Source organism: Fulmarus glacialis, unplaced genomic scaffold (assembly GCF_000690835.1).
Source record: "Fulmarus glacialis isolate BGI_N327 unplaced genomic scaffold, ASM69083v1 scaffold6791, whole genome shotgun sequence".
Classification (NCBI taxonomy): Eukaryota; Metazoa; Chordata; class Aves; order Procellariiformes; family Procellariidae; genus Fulmarus; species Fulmarus glacialis.
In genome coordinates this window covers 44,205-63,107 of record NW_009193302.1, presented here as the reverse complement: position 1 = coordinate 63,107, position 18,903 = coordinate 44,205, and the positions used below count along the sequence as shown (strand labels likewise).

The following is an 18,903-nucleotide window of genomic DNA, read 5'->3' as shown; positions in this document are numbered from 1 at the left end:
TCATTTATTTAGTTTATACTTGTATAGTGCCCTGAAGGACTTTATGAGGAAAATAAGGATTAGCTCTCCAGCCCACTGATTTGGTGGCACACTTTCCGCATTCCATTTGAGGTAGTGGAAAGACAAATGAAACAATTGTTGAATTTATTTTATTGCAGAGTGTGTTAACAGTTTTGAAAAGACTTTTGAAAAGTTTTGCATGCTTCAGGTCAGCTGTCTGTTTGAGCATTTCTTACTGATAAAGATGATACTTTTTCCTCCACAGTATTATTAAGGAAAGCTACCAATGAAGGAGAAGGTGTTCTAATGTTTATATCGGGTTATAACACAAAAATGTTGAAGGCAAAATCAACCAAGATAGGTTGTGCGACGCCTGATTCTAAGTAAAACTGAATAATCCATGTATATTTATAACACATTCTTTCCTTTGGTATTCAAGTGCCGTATTAAATTCAAAGCAGTGAAGTAGGAGTTCTTGCTATCTGATTGTTTTTGATCAAAGCTATCAAGTCAGTTGTTTGATTATTGCACTATGCCGTGTGGGGAGAGCTGTAGTTTCTTTTCTTAGTATTCATTCTGTGTGTATTTATAACTGGAAGGCTACTTACATACATGCAAAAGTTTGAAGAATACAAAGTAATTTTATGTGCCTCCTTCTGACCAAAGAAGATTCTGGGAAACAAAGAATGGATGCATTTAAAAGATTATGTCAAATAAAGCAGAGAAATGTTGCTTGAAAGATGATAAAAACTTTCTGAAGTCTTGCCAGTCAATGCTCAGATGTCTTTTCTGGCTGGTAAAGGGAACATGATCTCAGGAACTGATATCACTTCTCAGTTCCTGGATTCCACTTTTTAATTTGAAAGTGATACATGTTTCAAGATGACTTTCATGCTTTTATTAAATTAATATACAGGACAGCATGCCTCTTCTCAGAACACATGCAAAGTTCTGTCTAGGGGTTCATTTGAAATTCATAATGAAAGATCTGAAATTGTTTTTGGATGCCAATTTTCTGTCTTTCTTGGTTGGTTGTCTCTTTGACTGTAATGTCAGTTGCTTGAGGGTTGCTTGTGTTTAAGTTTAAATTAGTTCTCCTCCCCAATCTAGTCTTTCAAGTGATGTCTTGACCACATTCTTGCACTATTCCAACTGTGGAGAATATTTCCAAGACATCTGAACTGTTCAAAAACTTTTTTAATCAACGTTACCCAGTACACAATCTAGAAGACTTCAACCACAAAGACATAAGCAAAGCTGCTTCAGATGAAAATGCGTTGACAGTCACTATTATGGGTACAAATTGGATATGTATTTGCGTACGCCTGTGTGTGAAGATGTAACACACTGAGAGGGCTTTTACATTGAAGACAAAGCTAAGTTTGGATGGATTATGGATTTTTCTTTTTCTTGATATACAGGTTGAAATGGATATTGTTGAAAAACTTGTGAAAATGGTACTCTGCTGAACATCACTCTTCGACTCTTACTAAATCTATCCTTTGACACAGGCCTGAGAAATAAAATGGTACAAGTTGGTCTGCTTCCCAAACTCACTGCACTTCTAGGTATGTTATCTTTTGTTCTAACATAGACATTTCAGCAGGGACAGTGAAGCTGTTTGCATCATGATATAGTGTGCCTAAAAGTTGCTACATCTCTTTCCTCACTACTCCCAACTTCTTATCATTCAAATAATCTTTTCAGATGCAGGTTTAAATGGAAATTTAAAATAATGTGGTTCCCAGTAGATTTATTCCTAAGTTCTCTTAAACTGTTGGATAAGTCTTCTGATCTTTAAAAATAACTTCGATAGCTACCTGAAAACCATGTAAGCTGACACATGGGTGAAGCTTGTAATTTTAGGGGGAATACGTAGGAAAAATAGCCAGCAACTTCATGGAGCTTAGCTGATGGAGAATACTAACTACCTCTTTCTTTTTAATGGAGCTTGATATATCTGCTGCCTCTTGTTACCTTAATGGTCCAGATAGAGAGAGATCAGAAATTTCCCAGCTTTGTCAGGTTCAACCCTAGGCAGTACTGATTTTTAGACTTTCAGCTTGACAGTATTAAGATCATGTGGGTACTTCATATACAAGTGAAACTTTTTTGTTGTCAGTACAGGAAAGCCATGGAGACAATAAGGAGTTTGGAAAAAGCAGAGGATTGTCTGATTTGATCACCGTTAAAGCTTTCTGAGATATGCTGGGTTTGGGATGTACTAAATCTAGTGCAGCTGGTGTAGCCAGATGTGATGGAACAAGTGGAATGCAATGGTGAATCTATGAGCTTTCTCCCCAGGTTTTTATAGTCTCTTAGGATTGTTTGCCTTCTCAATTTTACATTCAACCTCAACATGGCCTTATTGCTGCTTAGTATACAAGTTAATACCATGAAAACTTACACTGCTTTGGAAGCTTTAATCCTGTCGGTGATTAATATAACAGCTACCTGATATATCCTGAAATGCCCCAGATCTTTTTATGCTTTTTGCCCCACAACCATGTTTGCACTCGATATCCTCCTCTGGGCTGAGCTAGGAGGAAGAAGAAAAATGGCATTTGGAATCCCTCTTCTTTATACTTTTTTTCCCTCCAGACAGTGCTATTTGGCAGTAAACTGAGAAGTGGAAGCTGGTCAGAAATATATTTTCTCTCATTTGAGAGAGGATCTTGCGAGGTAGTCTGGTTCAGCTTGGGTTGTAAGCTTTTTAGAGCAGGAACTTGTCTGTTTTGTTTGTACAGCAGCTAGTGCTGTGGTCTAAGGCTAGGGCTTCTGGGAGCTTGTCACTCCAAGCAATGGCATGACACAAATCACTGAGAAGTCCCTGCTCCCAGAAATTCCCAATTTAATATTAGAGTCAAACTAAACTCATCAGTTAAGTATCTGTTTTCTAGTGTCTGTTTCTAATGTGGAGAGGAGAATTTCTTTTCAAATGCCATTCTTTTGGACTTGAAAGTAGGCCTGTGCAGAAGGCTGCTTAGGTCAGAAGAACTGGCTGCTAAAATTGCAGTCTGTTCCTGAAGTGGCGATTAGGGTAATCTACAGCAAGTTCTGCTAGTACATCCAGAAGCTTCAGTGTCTGTTTGGCTCCACGGGTGGTGGTTCTTTCCTTGACTTGGACGTGTTCGACCCTTTTTCTTTTTTCCTTCCCCTCCCCCCCACCCCCGGTAGGCATGTGCTGTTTGCCCTAGCTTCTCCCTGTAGAATTGCTTGATACTTATTTTGCGATGTGCTGGTTAGAAAATGTAGGTGGAAATATTGTCTATTACTTTACTTGTTTCTTAAGGCACGTCTGTGACTTGTGAGAGTCTTCTTGATGTGGTGATTCAAATAATTCTCAAATACATCACTTTGTGTATCCTGTCTCAGAGAAGCCTACAACCTTAATAATAAAATAATCATGTGCCAGATGCCCCTCTTATACAGGTTACACACATTATTCAAGTCAGTACCCTTCGGCTTACATTTGCAGGTCACCTTAGAGTGCTAACACACCTCAACAGCTGTTGACAAGTTACCATACAGCTCCTAATGCCAAGAGGTCAAGTTTGTTGACTCAGCCTACTGAAATTTAACATTTGTGCATGCTGTGCCTTTGAGACTTTAGCACTGGGTTTGAGATGAGTATAAATTAAGTATAGTAGGTGTTTAAGGGGAGAGCTGAGATTGCAAAGAACTAAAGGACAGGATTTATCAGGCAGCAGTTTAGGGCTGAGCACTGAGGTGGCTGCGGTCTGCAGTTCTGGAAGATGCGCCGCTTTCCCAAAGGACGCTTAGTGGCTTGGGAACAAGAAGGCTCTAAATGTAGGTGGAGGCTGGAAGCAGAGGGAATGGACTGGTTCGACTGAGCTAGCAAAGGAATGGACTAAGTATGGCATGGATATATTGGAGAAGGACCATCTTCTTTCTTTCCCTCTCACTCCAGAGTGTTGAGGCTGCTGTTGAAAGCATGGACATGAGAAATTCTGCTTAGTCTTGGTTTCCATTTTAATTAGCCTTTTCTTTTTAATAGTGCCAGTGCCTGCTTCCCCATGTAGCTTTGCCAGTCAACACCACTTGCTAGTTTTTGCGGCTTCTCTTCACAAGTCTGAAGTATTGTATATGACAAGACTCCTATTGCTCCCTCCAGGCACCCAAGTTAATCAACTACAGCTGATCTTTGTTATACTCTGAATCTCAAAGAACTGGGTGCAGTTGAGGGAAATTTGGCTTCAGACTTGAGATCAGAAGCTGGAGCAGAGCTGTAGAAGCCTGTGAGATATAGCCTGCTGTATTCAGGTTTTTCCATACACAAGCTGCTTGAAGAGGTTTGAAAAGAGATTTTGTTGATTTGCGTGACTTCAGTTCTCTAAGAAAACCTTGTAATTGTTGAGTCACTAGGGCCTTGCAGAGAACTTTTTTGTACTGGTGGCTTTGCTTTAATACTTAGAAATTATATTTACAGGGTGATCTTTCTTTTTTATACATTCTCTGTGTGTATGTTTTATGTGCCAGTATATGGTGAAGTATGGCTTCAGTGGATTAAGGTGAGGATTCATGTGAATTCATCAAGTGGTTTAAACTAGATGTTTGCCTGAAATGTGGAAAACACACATTCAGTGCCCTCATCATCTCGGAAGGAGAGACCAAAGCAGCACACTATAGAATATTCTGCGGAGGTTTGCTTCACTCTTATAGCGCTCATTTTGCTTTGCATGGCATAAGTCAAGTGAAGTGGAGTAGAGGAGTGACTTGCTCCAAATACAGTAGAGTATGGTGGTTAGTGTATCTGTTTGTGGAACATATTGTCACTGAAAGGGGGAAACATAGAGCTGAACTTTAAGAAAACAGATTCAGATCCTTCCTTTATTCTCTTCCACTGTTGGACAGAAGGGAAATGTTACCCTTTTTCATAATCCTTCCCCTGGATCTGTGATTGGTTTCTAAAGTAAATGCCCTGACAGCAAAGAGAAGAAAACATTGTCTACAAGGGAGAATAAAAAAACCTCACTTCTTGTTTGGACCAAATCCACTTTGTTTTTCAGTTAACGGGCCAAACCAAATACAGAATTTTTAGTACAGCTCTCTTAAATATATGCACAGCTTGTGATTCACATTCTTCTAATGAGGGTGCTATTTTGTGCTGTGTCTGAGTGGTTTCTTAGCCTTTGTGAAGTGAGACAAATAGTTCTCCATTCTCCATGAGAACAGCAGGGAGTTTGTACAGCAGAACCAGCTGAGTGCTGCTGTGTGTGTTATGGCAGGCTTCAAACTCTTCTTGGTGTCCCCCTGTTCAGAAGGAGCTCCTAGCAGTATGCGGATGTGGCAGGCAGTACTGGGGTTTCTGTGTCCACCCATGAGTTAGTTATTCCTCTCAAAAGGATATAAATGATAGGGAATGGTGCGGAAGCTGTTACAATGGGAACTGTGTTGCTGCTCAAAGGGTAAAAAGAGTAGGTCTGGCTGCCTGCAGGGAGCAAACATTTTTTTTATGATGTGTGCATTCATCCCTTTGAGCTGCTGGACAGTTCGTAGGTGTACTGAATGCATGTTGTCTTGAAATGCCATTTTCTTTTCATTCATTTCCCAGTGCAAGCCATACTTAAAGAATGAAAACCCATTATGCTTGGAAGTCAGACTAAAGTGTCTCTTCTTGGTTGCTTGAAATTACTAGCTGCTTTTAAAAATTGAGGGCTGATTGAACACAGGTATTGGTGAGCTGAAAAGTGGGTGGATCACAAACCAGTACTAGTTGCAAATCGGGCCCAAATGGGACATGGAGTACAGCAGAGTTGTGTGTATGGCTGTGAAAGTGTTACACAGTGCCAAGGTGTTCAATCTCAAAAAGATTTTAGGTGGTGATGAACATCTTGGGTTATGTTTTCCAGTACAGATTACAGTGACTGAAAGAAAACTGGCTGTGTGGATTTGTATTCAGCCAAGTAGATGAGTGTTTGTTGTACAACACTCTGAAATATGGTATGATCAGTCCTGAGTAGCAATAGTATTGTTTTGCCAGTCACAGTATGTATCTAGCGTATATGCCTTATTAATGTGAGCATCCTGGCCTGATGTTCTTAATTTCTTGGTGTTCCAAGACTTAGTATCAGCGCACTGAGTAGTAGCCACCTGATCTTACATAGAAGTCTAAGGACTGTGCAATAGTTTGCAAATGCCAAAGTAGGTCAAACTTTTCTGTTATGAGTTCTTTAATTAAGCTGGAAATAGCCAGAGCAGAGGGTGAATTTGACAGTCTGATTTAGTCCTCACTTGAAGAGTCTGTCTTCACTAGGTTCATTGATAGAATTTTTGAGAGTTTTATTATCTAAAATCTTTTCTGGAAACTACTGAAATTCCTCTGATATTTTTCTGTTCTTTACAAGTTAGGTTTAATGAGCAATCAAAGAATTGCCAAACCGTTGTATGTTGGGTTTCTTAACAATGAAGTCTTGATATGGTATGCAGCCAAGCTGGATTATATGTTGACTGCTGTTTAAAAACCCAAGAAGTACTTTGCTCTCTAATTAACGGAGTGCTGTGGGTTTTTAATGTTCTATTCCTTTTATGAAAGTTTCTTTTAAGAAGGCTTAAAGTAGATGTGTTCTCTTTATGAGTTCACTTGGCCTTTTTGTAATGAACTACTTATGGAGCTTCACACATCTGTTGAAAAATGGAGCTTCTTATAGGCTACTGCAATGTTTTTTCTGACTTTAATAGGCCTCGTTTATCCTATAAAGAAACATACATTTTCTTACCTGATCAAGTGAGCAAACAATAGGGGTCAGATGTGGCAAAGACCCTAACAAAAAGCACATGTCCAGCCATCAGGGTGAGGTAAAGTCATATCAGGATTGCTTGAAGTTATTAATGGCAGTAAAATTTATGCTTCCTCCTGTTTTCCCAATTAAATTGAGAAACCTTTTTTTCCTAAGGTGGCTCTGCAGCAGCTGTTTCCAATACGTGTTGTGTGAATATTGCCTGAGGTGTCTCCATTCCTTTATAGTAGAGGCTGGCTGAAGCGTATTAAGTAACAGTTCAACTACAGGGACCAGTCTGTTGGAAAGCAGTAATTATTAAGGGATTTATTTTAATGGTAGTTTTTTTATCATTTGTGGTGAGTATGGCTAAGGCTTAAAAAAAAACCAACCCACAACAACAAACAAACAAACAAAACCCACCAAAAGAAACACAAAACAAAACAAAAACATCTCTTAACATTCAACTTCTAAATCCTTATGAGAAGTGCAAATAAACCTAGCATGTCTAACTGACTTAAGAGTGTTGGGTGCACAATGTGTCTTAGAACCCAGCACTTATTTAGATACCTTAACTATGGATTAGACAGCAAATTTTAGTAGTATTAAAGAAAAATTGACTTCTGATATTGAGAAATATAGAACTCAAAGTAGAGAGACGTCAGTATTGCTAATACTGTGTTTGAAGCAGAAATAGAATCCCAACTAACTTTAAGGTAAAAGCCTTCACCATATCCCTGCCTTGTGCTACTGGTAAATTGTGGTGAATTATCAGGAAGGAATAACTGGAATTCGTAACATCATATTTGTATATAAGCTTACAAGTTTTTGAAGTCTATTGTCTAAGATTTTTCTGACTGCTTTAAAACTGTCCAGAGTTGGAAACTGTGTTTTTCCATTTTGTAGCTATTACAGGTGGATCCTTGCTAATCTGAACACTCAGCCTTTGACTGTTCAGGTGAGTGAAAGCTCATTGCTGTGGTGTGCTGCTCACAAGTGCACATGTGTATTTAGCTGTGTTACTAGCTTTTGTAATGAAGAGGATAACTTTGGCATAACACAAGAAACTAACTTCATGAGTGTTGACTGAAAATAGAAATCCTTATGGCAGCAGCAAGGACAGGAGTGGAGAGATGGCAGCAATCTAAAGATGAGGGAGCTGAGTTGTTGGAAATTCACTGAACTGATGAATGGGTAGGATTCCCTGAGTCAGTATTTCTACTGTGCAGCTTACAATCTGTGACTGTGTAATTAATTTAATTATTTTAATTGTTTCTTTGCATATTGCAAAAGCAAATTAATACTTAACAGTAAAAAGTAAATCTAGTCATCTACGTGAACTGTTGACATCTGAAAGCTTTACAGGGCATAACTTGAATGCCTAAAGCATGACAGAACAGAAACAACCAGCTCTAGTTTCTTGGAAAATCTCAGTAAAGAAGGGGTGGGGCACTTTTGCTAGTCTTCCTAATCTATGGTGAAATCTTCATAGAGCCTGTATAAGCACCAAGGTAGAAGAGAGGAGCACCTTTTCCAGAGCCCTTGTGAAGCCTACAGGCAGAGGGATGGTCTCAAAGGATCACGTGGAACAATTTTGCAGATGTAGTAGTCCCGTAGATCCTGAGGTTTTTACAAGTTCAGATGTAAGGGGGAAGGTTACAATCTGCTTTCCCTTTTGGAAATGTGGAAACATCTTAACTCACAAGTTTCTGCTGTTTATCTAAGAGTTTCTCAGATGATCTTCTCCAGTGCAGGAGACCAACTGCAGATTCCCCATGTCTGCAGTTGCTAAGGTGCGAAGTCTTTTGTCAGTTGATAGTGTTATCTTCAGACCCTTTGAGCTGAAGGGGAAGACATATGTTAACATAAAAATTTATTGCACTGTAGTGAGTATAGTGCTAGTATATCTTTATACAATCAATTTCTGTTCCTTTGGTCTCTGACATACAGATGCTTTGCAGGATTGGTTATAATTTTACATATTCGAGTAGTCTCATTGTGTAAAGCAAAATTTTCTTTGTGAGGCTGGAGCCTGAAATATCTTTTTATTCTTTTTGGAAAAGCTATCAGATCTCTGAGAAACTTCTAGATCATCAGTGAATGACCTTTTAAATAACAAAACCGTAATGTTTTCACAATAAGAAGAATACAATTGAATTGTTTAACTTTCTTCCAAGACTTTGCTAGTAAGAGTATGCTGGTGCTTGCACAGGAACAGTATCTCTTGAATAATATGGAACTTAATTCTTGTTATCTGGAAGACTTAAAAGCTCAGCCAATATTTAACTCCACTTTTTGGGCTTATTAGATTTGAACCTCAGCTTTGTGCTTCAGTGACTTTGAAACACGGGTAAAACCAGTTTCCATTTCACTGTGGTGAATCATCCCTTTCTCAAAGTGAAAGGGTAGCATCCTGTATTTTTTTTTTCCGCCTTTGAGCACGAGCATTTTGAAATATAGCTGCACCATCCATTCAGAACTGAGGCTGCTTTGCTATGGAGCTGTGTACATGCAGAGCCAGGAGCATGGTAAACCTCCACCTATTTCCATTCCCATTGAATTCCAAACAGGAAGATTGGAAGGGTGATTTTAGAACAGAGAGGTCTGAATATTTTCTAGTAATTGTAATTGGAGCAATTGATGTACTTTAATGAAAGATAGTGCAGATATGGCAAAAATGATGCATGTCGTTCTGTAAATTTCCATTTAATTGTATAGCATTTAATTTATGTAGCTTGGTGGAGACGTCTAAAGGAACAGCTTTGCGTGGAATTTTTTCCACCTGCTTTGGAAGTGGATGTTTTCTTAGTTTGATTCAAACTAACAACCACCTGTTCTAATTTCCAGTTTCTTGTAATAATGGTAGTTAATTCTTCTTCTCTCTTGCTTTCTTCCTTGGTCATAGTTTGACCCAAAATGTATTTCTTTTGTGGAGAAGAGAAAAGTAGCTTTATCTTCTTCCTTCAGGGATAATCCTATTGCCTCCTGTTTTCTCTCTAATCTGAACTTCTAATTGATTTATCTCTGGCTTATGTGGTAGGGGATCTTAAAACCAATCATATTTCAATTTCTGTGTGAATTCATGTAAGTTCAAGTATGATTGGTTGTAGGACATCCTAAATAACAATTTTTTTTTTCTGTAGGAAGATCAAGCCTCAAAAAAGGACACATCTAAATTTAGCAGTATGTTGTCTACCCAGAGGCTATGCTTTGTTGTCTTTTATGAGTAGCAATACTGCAGTGAGGTGTTTACTGTATATTTTTCAGTCTGTCTTGCATAGAGTTCCAGGCAAAGAAATTGAGCCTGGGGCTCCAGATGTGCAGATTCATTTCTGTCTGTAGCTGTAACATTAACTCAAACTAAATTAGTCATTTATTAGTCCTTTGGCTTAGACATCATCATTATACTTTCTTCTTTGTTTCCTAGAAAAAAAATTGTATCCACATTCAGATGTGGCATGTACTTAGTTCTTTCGGGGAAGAAAAAAAAACCCAACCATGGTGAAATCAGGGTTTTAAGTTAGGCTTATGGTATGAATCCTGTTTCAAATAACATAAAGGTGGCACAAGAGGGGTTATTAGTATGTAATTAATATCATAACGTATTATTTACAATGCCTAGTCTCTTTGAGTATGAGCAGATTTGAAAATTCTTTCAGGTTCTCTTGATAAAATAAACTGATATATCCAATACGATTTATATTTACATATGTAAATCAAACCAATATGTGTCTAACCCACACATGGAGTAACTTAGTCCAACTGTTTCAGAGCTGGTTGCAAGGAATAATGTGGGATAGAGGTAAGCAGAGATACCTTTCTATCACTTTTTTCGTAAGATCACTGCTAATTATGATACATATGAATAAACTCTTGATTTCAGTGTTTTCTAGCAGCAGTGTGATCTGATATTCAGCAGTATAGATCTGATATTCAGTTTGTGACATTCTTATCCATCTAGATTTCTTATTTGCCTAATTTCGTATCAGATTTGACTTGCGAGTATTGGAGTTTGGAACTAAAATAAAGATTCACTCTGCCATTTTAATAGGTATTTACCTTCGTTTGTGTTCTGGTTTTGATTTAGTGTAGTTAATGTTTTACACGTGAGTTGGATAGGGTATATTTCATATCTAATGTGGAGACATTGATGTTCCATTAGAAATGATGGCTACTTGAATTACTGATAGTGTTACATTTGAATAATTTAGTCCACAATTTATATTCTCATTTTTACTTTAGCATTTGCAAACTGAATGCTGCTACTGCAACTCAAATTGGCGTTTCAGTTTTACAGCTTTAAGGTTTCTCTTTTGTTATTGTGGAGCTAATGAAGGATTTTTTCATTTGAAGCTCACAAACTCAACCAAAATGTAGGACCTGATCTTGTGATCAAGAAATAGTGTTGTGGGTGTTTTTTTTTAGCTTCTGCTACTAGTACCATTTAGATCTTTAACCTTAGTAAGAACTAGGCATGGAATTCAGGCATTGGTCCACAGAACTGGCACATGGCTTCTTATTAATGTTCAAAGGCTAAAAATCTGAAGCCATTTTGAACTCAGAACCCATCATGTATTTATTTCCCTCTCTAATTTGCAGAAAACTAGTTGTGAAAACAGCCCGAGGGACCTGATATTTTTCCATCCCAGCTGCTCCAGCTGAACTACAGCTGCAAAAAAAAAAAAAGAAAATCTAAGTATTGTTTCTATAAACTGTTGAGTGTATTTTATAACACAGTAATTCCCACAAAATCAGTAACTGCAGTTAATGACCGGTTTGTTAAGGCATTAACTGCACTCAGCTGGGAATGACCAATTTCTCTGGAATGGCTGTATAAGAACTAAGGATAATTCAGTAACACTTTCAAATAATTATTTGGTTAATTAATGGTAAATTCTTGTGGAAATCCTATCAAAGTACTCATGACCCCCACATTTAATATCCAATGAGTTCATTATGATTCATGTTTTATTGCCATAAATACCAGAAGAATCCATAATGACTGGGCCATTATTTTCCAGGGCTGCCCTTAATGCTTTAGGCCATTTGGCTATTCCACCTTCAGTCATAAAAAGCTTGATGCTCAAAACTACCAGCATTTGTAGGCCACAACTTTCTGGCACCCCACCAAAACTTTGGTGATTTTTATGAACACTTTTGGCAGAGATCTGTTTTTTTTCTTTCTCTTGCTTTTTCTAGTTAGGGGAATAATTGATGCCTACTGTACCAAGTCATAAGGAAGTCTTTCTTGCAGTGTCTGCTTTTTCATGTGTGGCCTTCAGTAGTGGTCAAAAATAGCAGAAAAGGTATCACTTCCATGCATTGGAAAGCTGTTCTCCAGCCAGGTACTGGGCAGGGTTTGAAATTTTTACAGCCAAGACTCTAAACAATGATTGACTTAGGGCTTATTCATTAGCATTCAGATGAGTATAAAATAATTTTAAAAAAAAAAAAAGTAATCTTGGTATTGGCATATTCAAGTAATAGTCAATAGCTGCCAGTTTGTATTTTTGGGAGTGAAGTCCCTATGTAAAAGGATGGCAGTCGGCCTGTTGGTGGATTTTTCAGTCTGTCGCTTCTTACCCTTTTATACAATCTTCAGCCTGCAAGATGATGCTTAGTGTTTAAAACGCTGTAGCTGTTGAATCTGTTCTCTTCCTAATCTTAGACAAACTAGTTATGCACGGTTTCCAGTCAACTTTGCAATAGGCTGCATGCTTCCTAATTGAGTGTGAGATTAACAATTGCATTAAATCATGCTGGCTGTGCCTAGAAACAACCACCTCCTCTTGATTTTCCTGACGTGTTTGATTCTTTGGATCATGAGTTGCCACTGTTCTGCATCAGAACTGAAAAAACTCAGGAGGTTCTGCTTTTTCTCCGCCGAAGTGCTTCCATACAGAAAGTGGGACAGTGAAACTTCCAGAGATCACCCTGAAATTCTGTCCTTTCTGGGAAATGAAATGAAACTTAAAATGCATACACCATTAAATACTTAAAAGCTGTTTTAGCGGCACATTGTTTTCTCTTAACTTCAGTTCTGTAGTTTATTTTCATCTCCAGGTTAGTAGAATTCAGGGTTTTTTCCATTTACTCACAATTGAAAAATACTTTCATGCTGAGCCTGAGAGTTAAATGCCCTAAACCCGTCTCTGTTTCCTGTGTTGACAGTAGGACAGGGGAATTCAGGGAAAATGGCTCAGTTAACTGCGGAGCAAGAAGGAATTTAAATTCAACTCTTCTTTTTGAAACTATAGCTGTTTTGGCTTTGGTATATCATGAAATCTGCCTTATGGAACATGATTTGGAAGAATGATTTAAGTGCCAGTCATTAAGAGCCAACTCATTAAGAGTTCATTCAGAGAAAATAAATTGATTTGAATTGTAGATATTCTTCACACTTCAGGTTGAGTATCTAGGTCTTTTTGATTATTTTTGGCAGTTTAGAAACTGAGGCTGTCATTCAGCACTGATATCGAAGGTGTTCTTCAGGCATCAGAAAGGTTATTGTGACAGACTGGACCTTTGAAAAAAGGGGAGAGAAAATTATGCAGAGTTTCTTCTCAAAAAAACAGAAGGCCTTTGCTGCTACAGTAGGCTCTTTTATTGAAAATAAGCTACCAGTATTGCCAAATACCAGGAAATAAACTACTATTGCTACCCAATGTAAGGCTTTATCTTAACTGATACTTTATTTTAGCACAAATGAAGCTTTGCAAAAATAAGGAGGGAAAAAACCCATGAAGGATAGAGGTCAAACAGATACAAAGTAGCATCATTCTTGTGGACTGCCTGCCAGTTCACACCCACTGAAGGTCTGGTCCAATTCACTGTAGTTTGTTTTTCCTGTTACTGTTCTGGGGAGCCAACTTTCCTCCCATTTATACTGGTTTGCCTTTTACTTCACATAGTGTTTCCTGCATTATCCAGCAAAGTGTAATTGTAATTTGAGTCTTAAATTTAGTCTTGATGTTTGAGTCTTAAATGGAGGCATGGAAAGAAGTGTTAAGAGCAGTGTAAACAGCTTTTTTTCCTAGCCCCATGAAATTTGAGGGCATAATTTACTCTTTAAATTTTTATATTTGCTTAAAAGAAGCCTTTAGCTGTATGTATAGCAAGCTTTTTTTCATGTAATTGTTGGATTTACAATGTCACTGCAAGTTAATATGTGGGTAGGATGACCAGTCACAAGAGAAGAACAAGAGATAATAAACACTTTTGTTTGCTTAAAACAGAATGGGTATGCTTTAGCAACTATAGTACTGTCTGTGCTTTTATTTTAATAGCCAAAGTAGCTTTCAAAGTTGAGCATTATCCTTTCTCCAGCTGTTAAGGTTGTGATACAAGTCAGGTTTTTTTCAAATAGGTAAGAATCCAGAAGGATCTGAAAGGTCAGCTATGTTTTTAGGTTTGGCATGGGAAAGAATACTTCACTGTTATATGGCAACTGCCAGAAGGGTTTCATGGGTCTTTTTTGGTAATTCAATTTTGAAAAAAGGCACAAATTTGCATTCTCAGGATAAAGGCATCATATCCTTGCTGCTTAAAGGAAATTTCAGCTCCCAATGATGTGTGCAGAAGAAAAATTTAACTGTGGTGGTTGCTGTTTGAGGTCTTGATGCTTTGCAAAAGTGTTAAACAGATATGTTCCAATTTAGCTTAAATAGAAGTGGGAGGTAGGATATTTCTGATCAGTTGTATAAGAACTGTGAATGCATTCTGAGTTGGTGACCTTATTACATCCTGGTCTAATTAATATAAATGTTCAGATAAGTGTTTTATCCCATATATAGCCAGTATCCTGCTAATGTAGGGCTAGAGGAGAGCTCAAGAGAATGCTCAGTGCAGATTTCAGCAGTGAGTCAGGATCAAACATGTCTGTTGTTCTTAACAAACACTTGTACGTTTGTCTAAGTTGGTTTTATAGAACCTTTCAGTTAAATACCTCACAGCTTACTCACATTAACTGCTCTAATTTTTCTTGAGAATCTTTTGGTAAGTATTAATGTGGAAACATACTATTGTTGTCTTTGAAATGTACAAAACACAAAAGGCACCCACAGGATAATAATATCGTTTAGGCTAATAAAACAGTGAGTGTGTGATTTACTTGAAGGGCACTGAATTCCTTCTACAACACTTTTTAGTGGTAGTTACTATTTTTCTCTCTGGCATTGGTGCATTCTTTTATCATTTCACTTGGAGACAAGCTTGTTGTTTCAACAGGAATATCTACAGCTAATTGAGCATTACATTTGATATTTAATTTCCTAGCTGGAAACTGATGAAGGCTTTCTCTGGATGACCTGTCATTGTTAAATGTTCCTTTCACAAAATACATTTCTTGCAAAGTGGGGTTAAGGAAATGCTTTGAGGTGCTGGGGAGAGGGGGAGTAGTTAGCATTGCCTTTGTTCCCTCTTTGCACAAATACATTGTTCATTTGGATGCGCCAGGTCAGACCCTTTCATTAATGTTGCATTTCTGATTTAAATTTTCCCTCTGTTAGGATTTTTGTGCTTTTTATTTTCCCCCTTTAAATGTTTACAATACTTAAAATACCAGGCTTCTATTAATATGGACTTTTTCTCCTTCTAGCAAATGAAAACTACAAACAAGTAGCCATGTGTATTCTGTATCACATAAGCATGGATGATCGCTTTAAATCAATGTTTGCATACACTGACTGTATCCCACAGGTATGTGCTTTTATGTGTGATGAGGTGGTTAAGATGCATCTTTCCCTGTGCATGTCTTTTCCTCACTCATAGCAGAGCTCGCACTGACACCCGCAGGTGAAAGTGGGAACAACCACAGTGCTGCTGAGTCGGTAGCGAATCACCTACTCCTCGGCAGTCTGGCTGTTCTTGCTGTCTTTTAATGGTCCACAGAAAAAGGATAGGTGACATATTCTCTGTCAGTCCTGCTAACACTTGAGCTGCATCAATGAATTGGTAAAAATACAGGTGACCTGATAAATTTCTACAGAAGATCGGGAATGCTTGAAAGAGATTAAAGCTTGAGCGCAGCAGGTCCTTAGGGAACCTCGTGGAAAGTATTTCCTTTACTGTTTTAGAAGGCATTCTTTTCTGATCCCATCGGGTATCAAAATTTCAATGTCTCCAGTGTTACAGGATATGAACTGGAAACCAGCCAAGCAGTGTTACGTTGCTACATGACAATTCCTTTTCCAACTGCAGGCATGCACAACAGGGGAGACTTGAAGACTATGCAAGGCTCTTCACTGATCTTTCAGGCTACAGTTTGTTGTATAACTTTTTGTCTCCAGTCATAGTCTTTGATCCAAGCACAGACACAATATCATGGGTTTTGGGGATTTGTTTTGGGTTTTGTGTGTATATTTTTTGTGTGGTGTTGTTTGTTGTTGTAGTTTTTTTTTTTTAACAAGTACCAAATCCTCTCACTGATCTTTTTCTCAGTCCTGATGAGGTTGGGGTTGAGAAAGCCTGCGTTGCATAAGTGTAAAAGCTCGCCGGTAGCTTTTTCAGAATTGCACCACGATATTTTCTTTCCTGCCAAACATGTTTTTAACATCAAATACATCCAGAATGGGAAGTTGCCATGGAAAAGTTTTCAGAATGTTTCTGGTCATTATCTCATGACAAAAATGGTGATGTTTTTCCAAATACAGGAGGATTTTAGAGAATAGAGAGGGGAGAACTGGTGGGAATAACTAGTACATGTTACAAAATGGTCTTGTAAACATCCTGCTGACTGCCTTTTCTGCCACAAGAAGCAACTACATGTTAAGGCATTTGCTTGATCTGAGGGACCTGCTTTGTTCTGAGCAGTTACCGGCCAAAGCAGAATTCATGCACTGTGTTTCAGGGCTTGCTTATGACGTGCTTTCAGGGAATCTTGGCATGGCTTTTAGATCCCCAGTGCCAAAATAAAGGGCTGTGGAAACTTCAGTGATACCGTACTCTGAGCTTTGGTGAACGTCGTTGTTCTGATGGCGTGACTGCTCAAAGTAGTGCTTACAGAGCTGTATCCAAAGACTAATGGAGCAGGAAACAAGTCCGCTGCCCTCATTGGGCTTTGACTATAACTACAAAATTTGAAGGATACCTATGGCTATTGATGCTTCAGTGGTCGATGTAATTATTCACAGATCACATCTGCCAACTGTTCAAAAAGGACAAGCTGGACAATCAGAGCTTAAATTTTATTAACGGATGTTCAAAATTAGGACAGTTATTAAAGAAGACAGAGGTAGCAGAAAACATAGGAAACTGGATAAGGCATCAGGAGAAGAAAATGACCTTTTTAAAAGGACTCCCTGCCATCTGATTCTAACCTAGAAAACCAAATTCTCTTTTCAATAGTAGTACATGCCCTTCTGTGGGTTTGTTTCCTTTTGGGGAAAGGTGTGCATCTAAACTGGCAAATACTCAACAATGAATGTTTAGCTGTTGTAGAAAGTGATTGGAAAATCCATCCCCCGTTGTCATTTTGAACAGGCGAAGTGCTTGACAAGGGCTTGCGCGTGCTGTCCCAGGTAAACATCCTTGTGGATTGTAGGAGTTAGTGGGTGCTATTCTAGTAACAGTTAAAAGTGAGTATTAACAGGTCATTCTTGTTTAGACCTCAGCAATGCGTGTTTTGTTTAAATAGGTGCAAATGCCATCCAGATGCTTATAAAAGCCTTTATTGGTAATAACCTGGCCAATCAAAGGGCATGGTTAGGCAGTGATGTCATGGTGATATTTAATATTTTACCGCAGAGCAGCGTGCAAGGTTCTCCGCAGCTACCCACATGTTTTCCACCACGGTTGTCCTGTTTGGCCCCTCTTTGATCTATAAGCTTCTTTTCAGCTTAATGCTGGTAAACGTCCTCTCTTGACAGCACCCTTTGCTCCTGTCCGCCATTATCTGCTGAAGTTCAGAAACCAGAGCATCACTTCAAACAGCAGAGTTAGGGAGTAGCCGGTCAGGAGAGATTCCTGAGGCATGCAGTTCTGGCATAATCATTCAAAGATGTTTGAGCTGGGCTTGGGGAGGGGGTTGGACAGAGGTGTATGTGAACAGAGAGCTGTGGGGGTTGGCCTCTGGTCACTGGTAAATAAGTGAAGGCAGGTGCCAGAGAGTCTAGACACAGTGATTTCAGTCCTGGTCTGTGGTATCTGATACTCAATATGGGACTTGTCTGATTGAACACTACTGCCTCTTCATTGCACATGCTGCAGTCTTTTTACTGCCTTCCTGTTAAATCAGTAAAAGATGACAATGGACATAGTAAAAGCAGAACAAATTTAATTTTAATATTTCCTATTTGGCAGCAATTACTCTTCCTTTTGAAGTGGCACAAGAAGCAATCAAATTAAATGAAGACATAATGGGAAACATGGAGCTCATACGAAACTATTATTTTAAAATTTGAACGGCTTTAATTGAAACTGGATATATTTTTTCTTTTTATAGAGAAGTAGTTCAGTAATTAACAGTGTAATCCCATCTTGTTAAACATCTAATTTCTACAGATTTTGTATTGTGTAAGTAATGAGAATGTTTCCCTTCAAATTATTTGAAGGGTTTTAAAAATCTGCTTTTAGAGGTTTTGTAACAGAAGAGTTGCAGGGGGTGATTTTTGAATGCTCATGTTCTACTTGTTAAGTGGCAACTTTCTTCTCTGGTTAATTCACTCTTATGTGACTGTCAGGCTTACGGATTTAATAAACTAGGGATTTTATAAGTTCTTTAAACAACCTAGGGAAACCTGATTCTACCTTTTTAAGCAAGGGAGGAAGAAATCAGTAATAGCTTTTAAGTTAGTACATGAAAGTCCCAGAAAAAGAGATGAGTAACTGTGTTGTAACCTAAATATGTTGGTTTTTTGGTGGGGTTTCTTTTTTTTTTTTTTATTATTTGGGGTTCATTTGGAATGACAGCCTGCTATCTGGTAATAGATAAACATACAGAATTGCTGTAGTAAAATACTTCGGAGTGAAATTCCTGCAATCCTATTGTTCCTTCTTCCCCCTTGCCCCCCAAATGGGTTGTTTACCCACTTTCTGTAGTGTTTAATGCATTACAAACTGTCTTTCCACCAGGGGGCAAGCACACAAATATTTAATGATTAGTTGTTGCCACCTTCTCCCCCTACCCCTTTTTGACACAAACTGAGCTATGTTTTTTGTATCTTAC

The 18,903-nt window shown here is 38.3% G+C and overlaps 1 protein-coding gene across 1 annotated transcript in view; it reads left to right on the top strand.

The window, feature by feature from the left end:
- The window catches only part of KIFAP3 (kinesin-associated protein 3), a 65,743-nt gene that overhangs the window by 8,357 nt on the left and 38,483 nt on the right, over window positions 1-18,903 (top strand). The window contains 3 exon segments of the mRNA XM_009587389.1: window positions 1,422-1,458; window positions 1,461-1,568; window positions 15,337-15,437. Of these exon segments, the coding sequence (XP_009585684.1) occupies window positions 1,422-1,458; window positions 1,461-1,568; window positions 15,337-15,437 (246 nt within the window).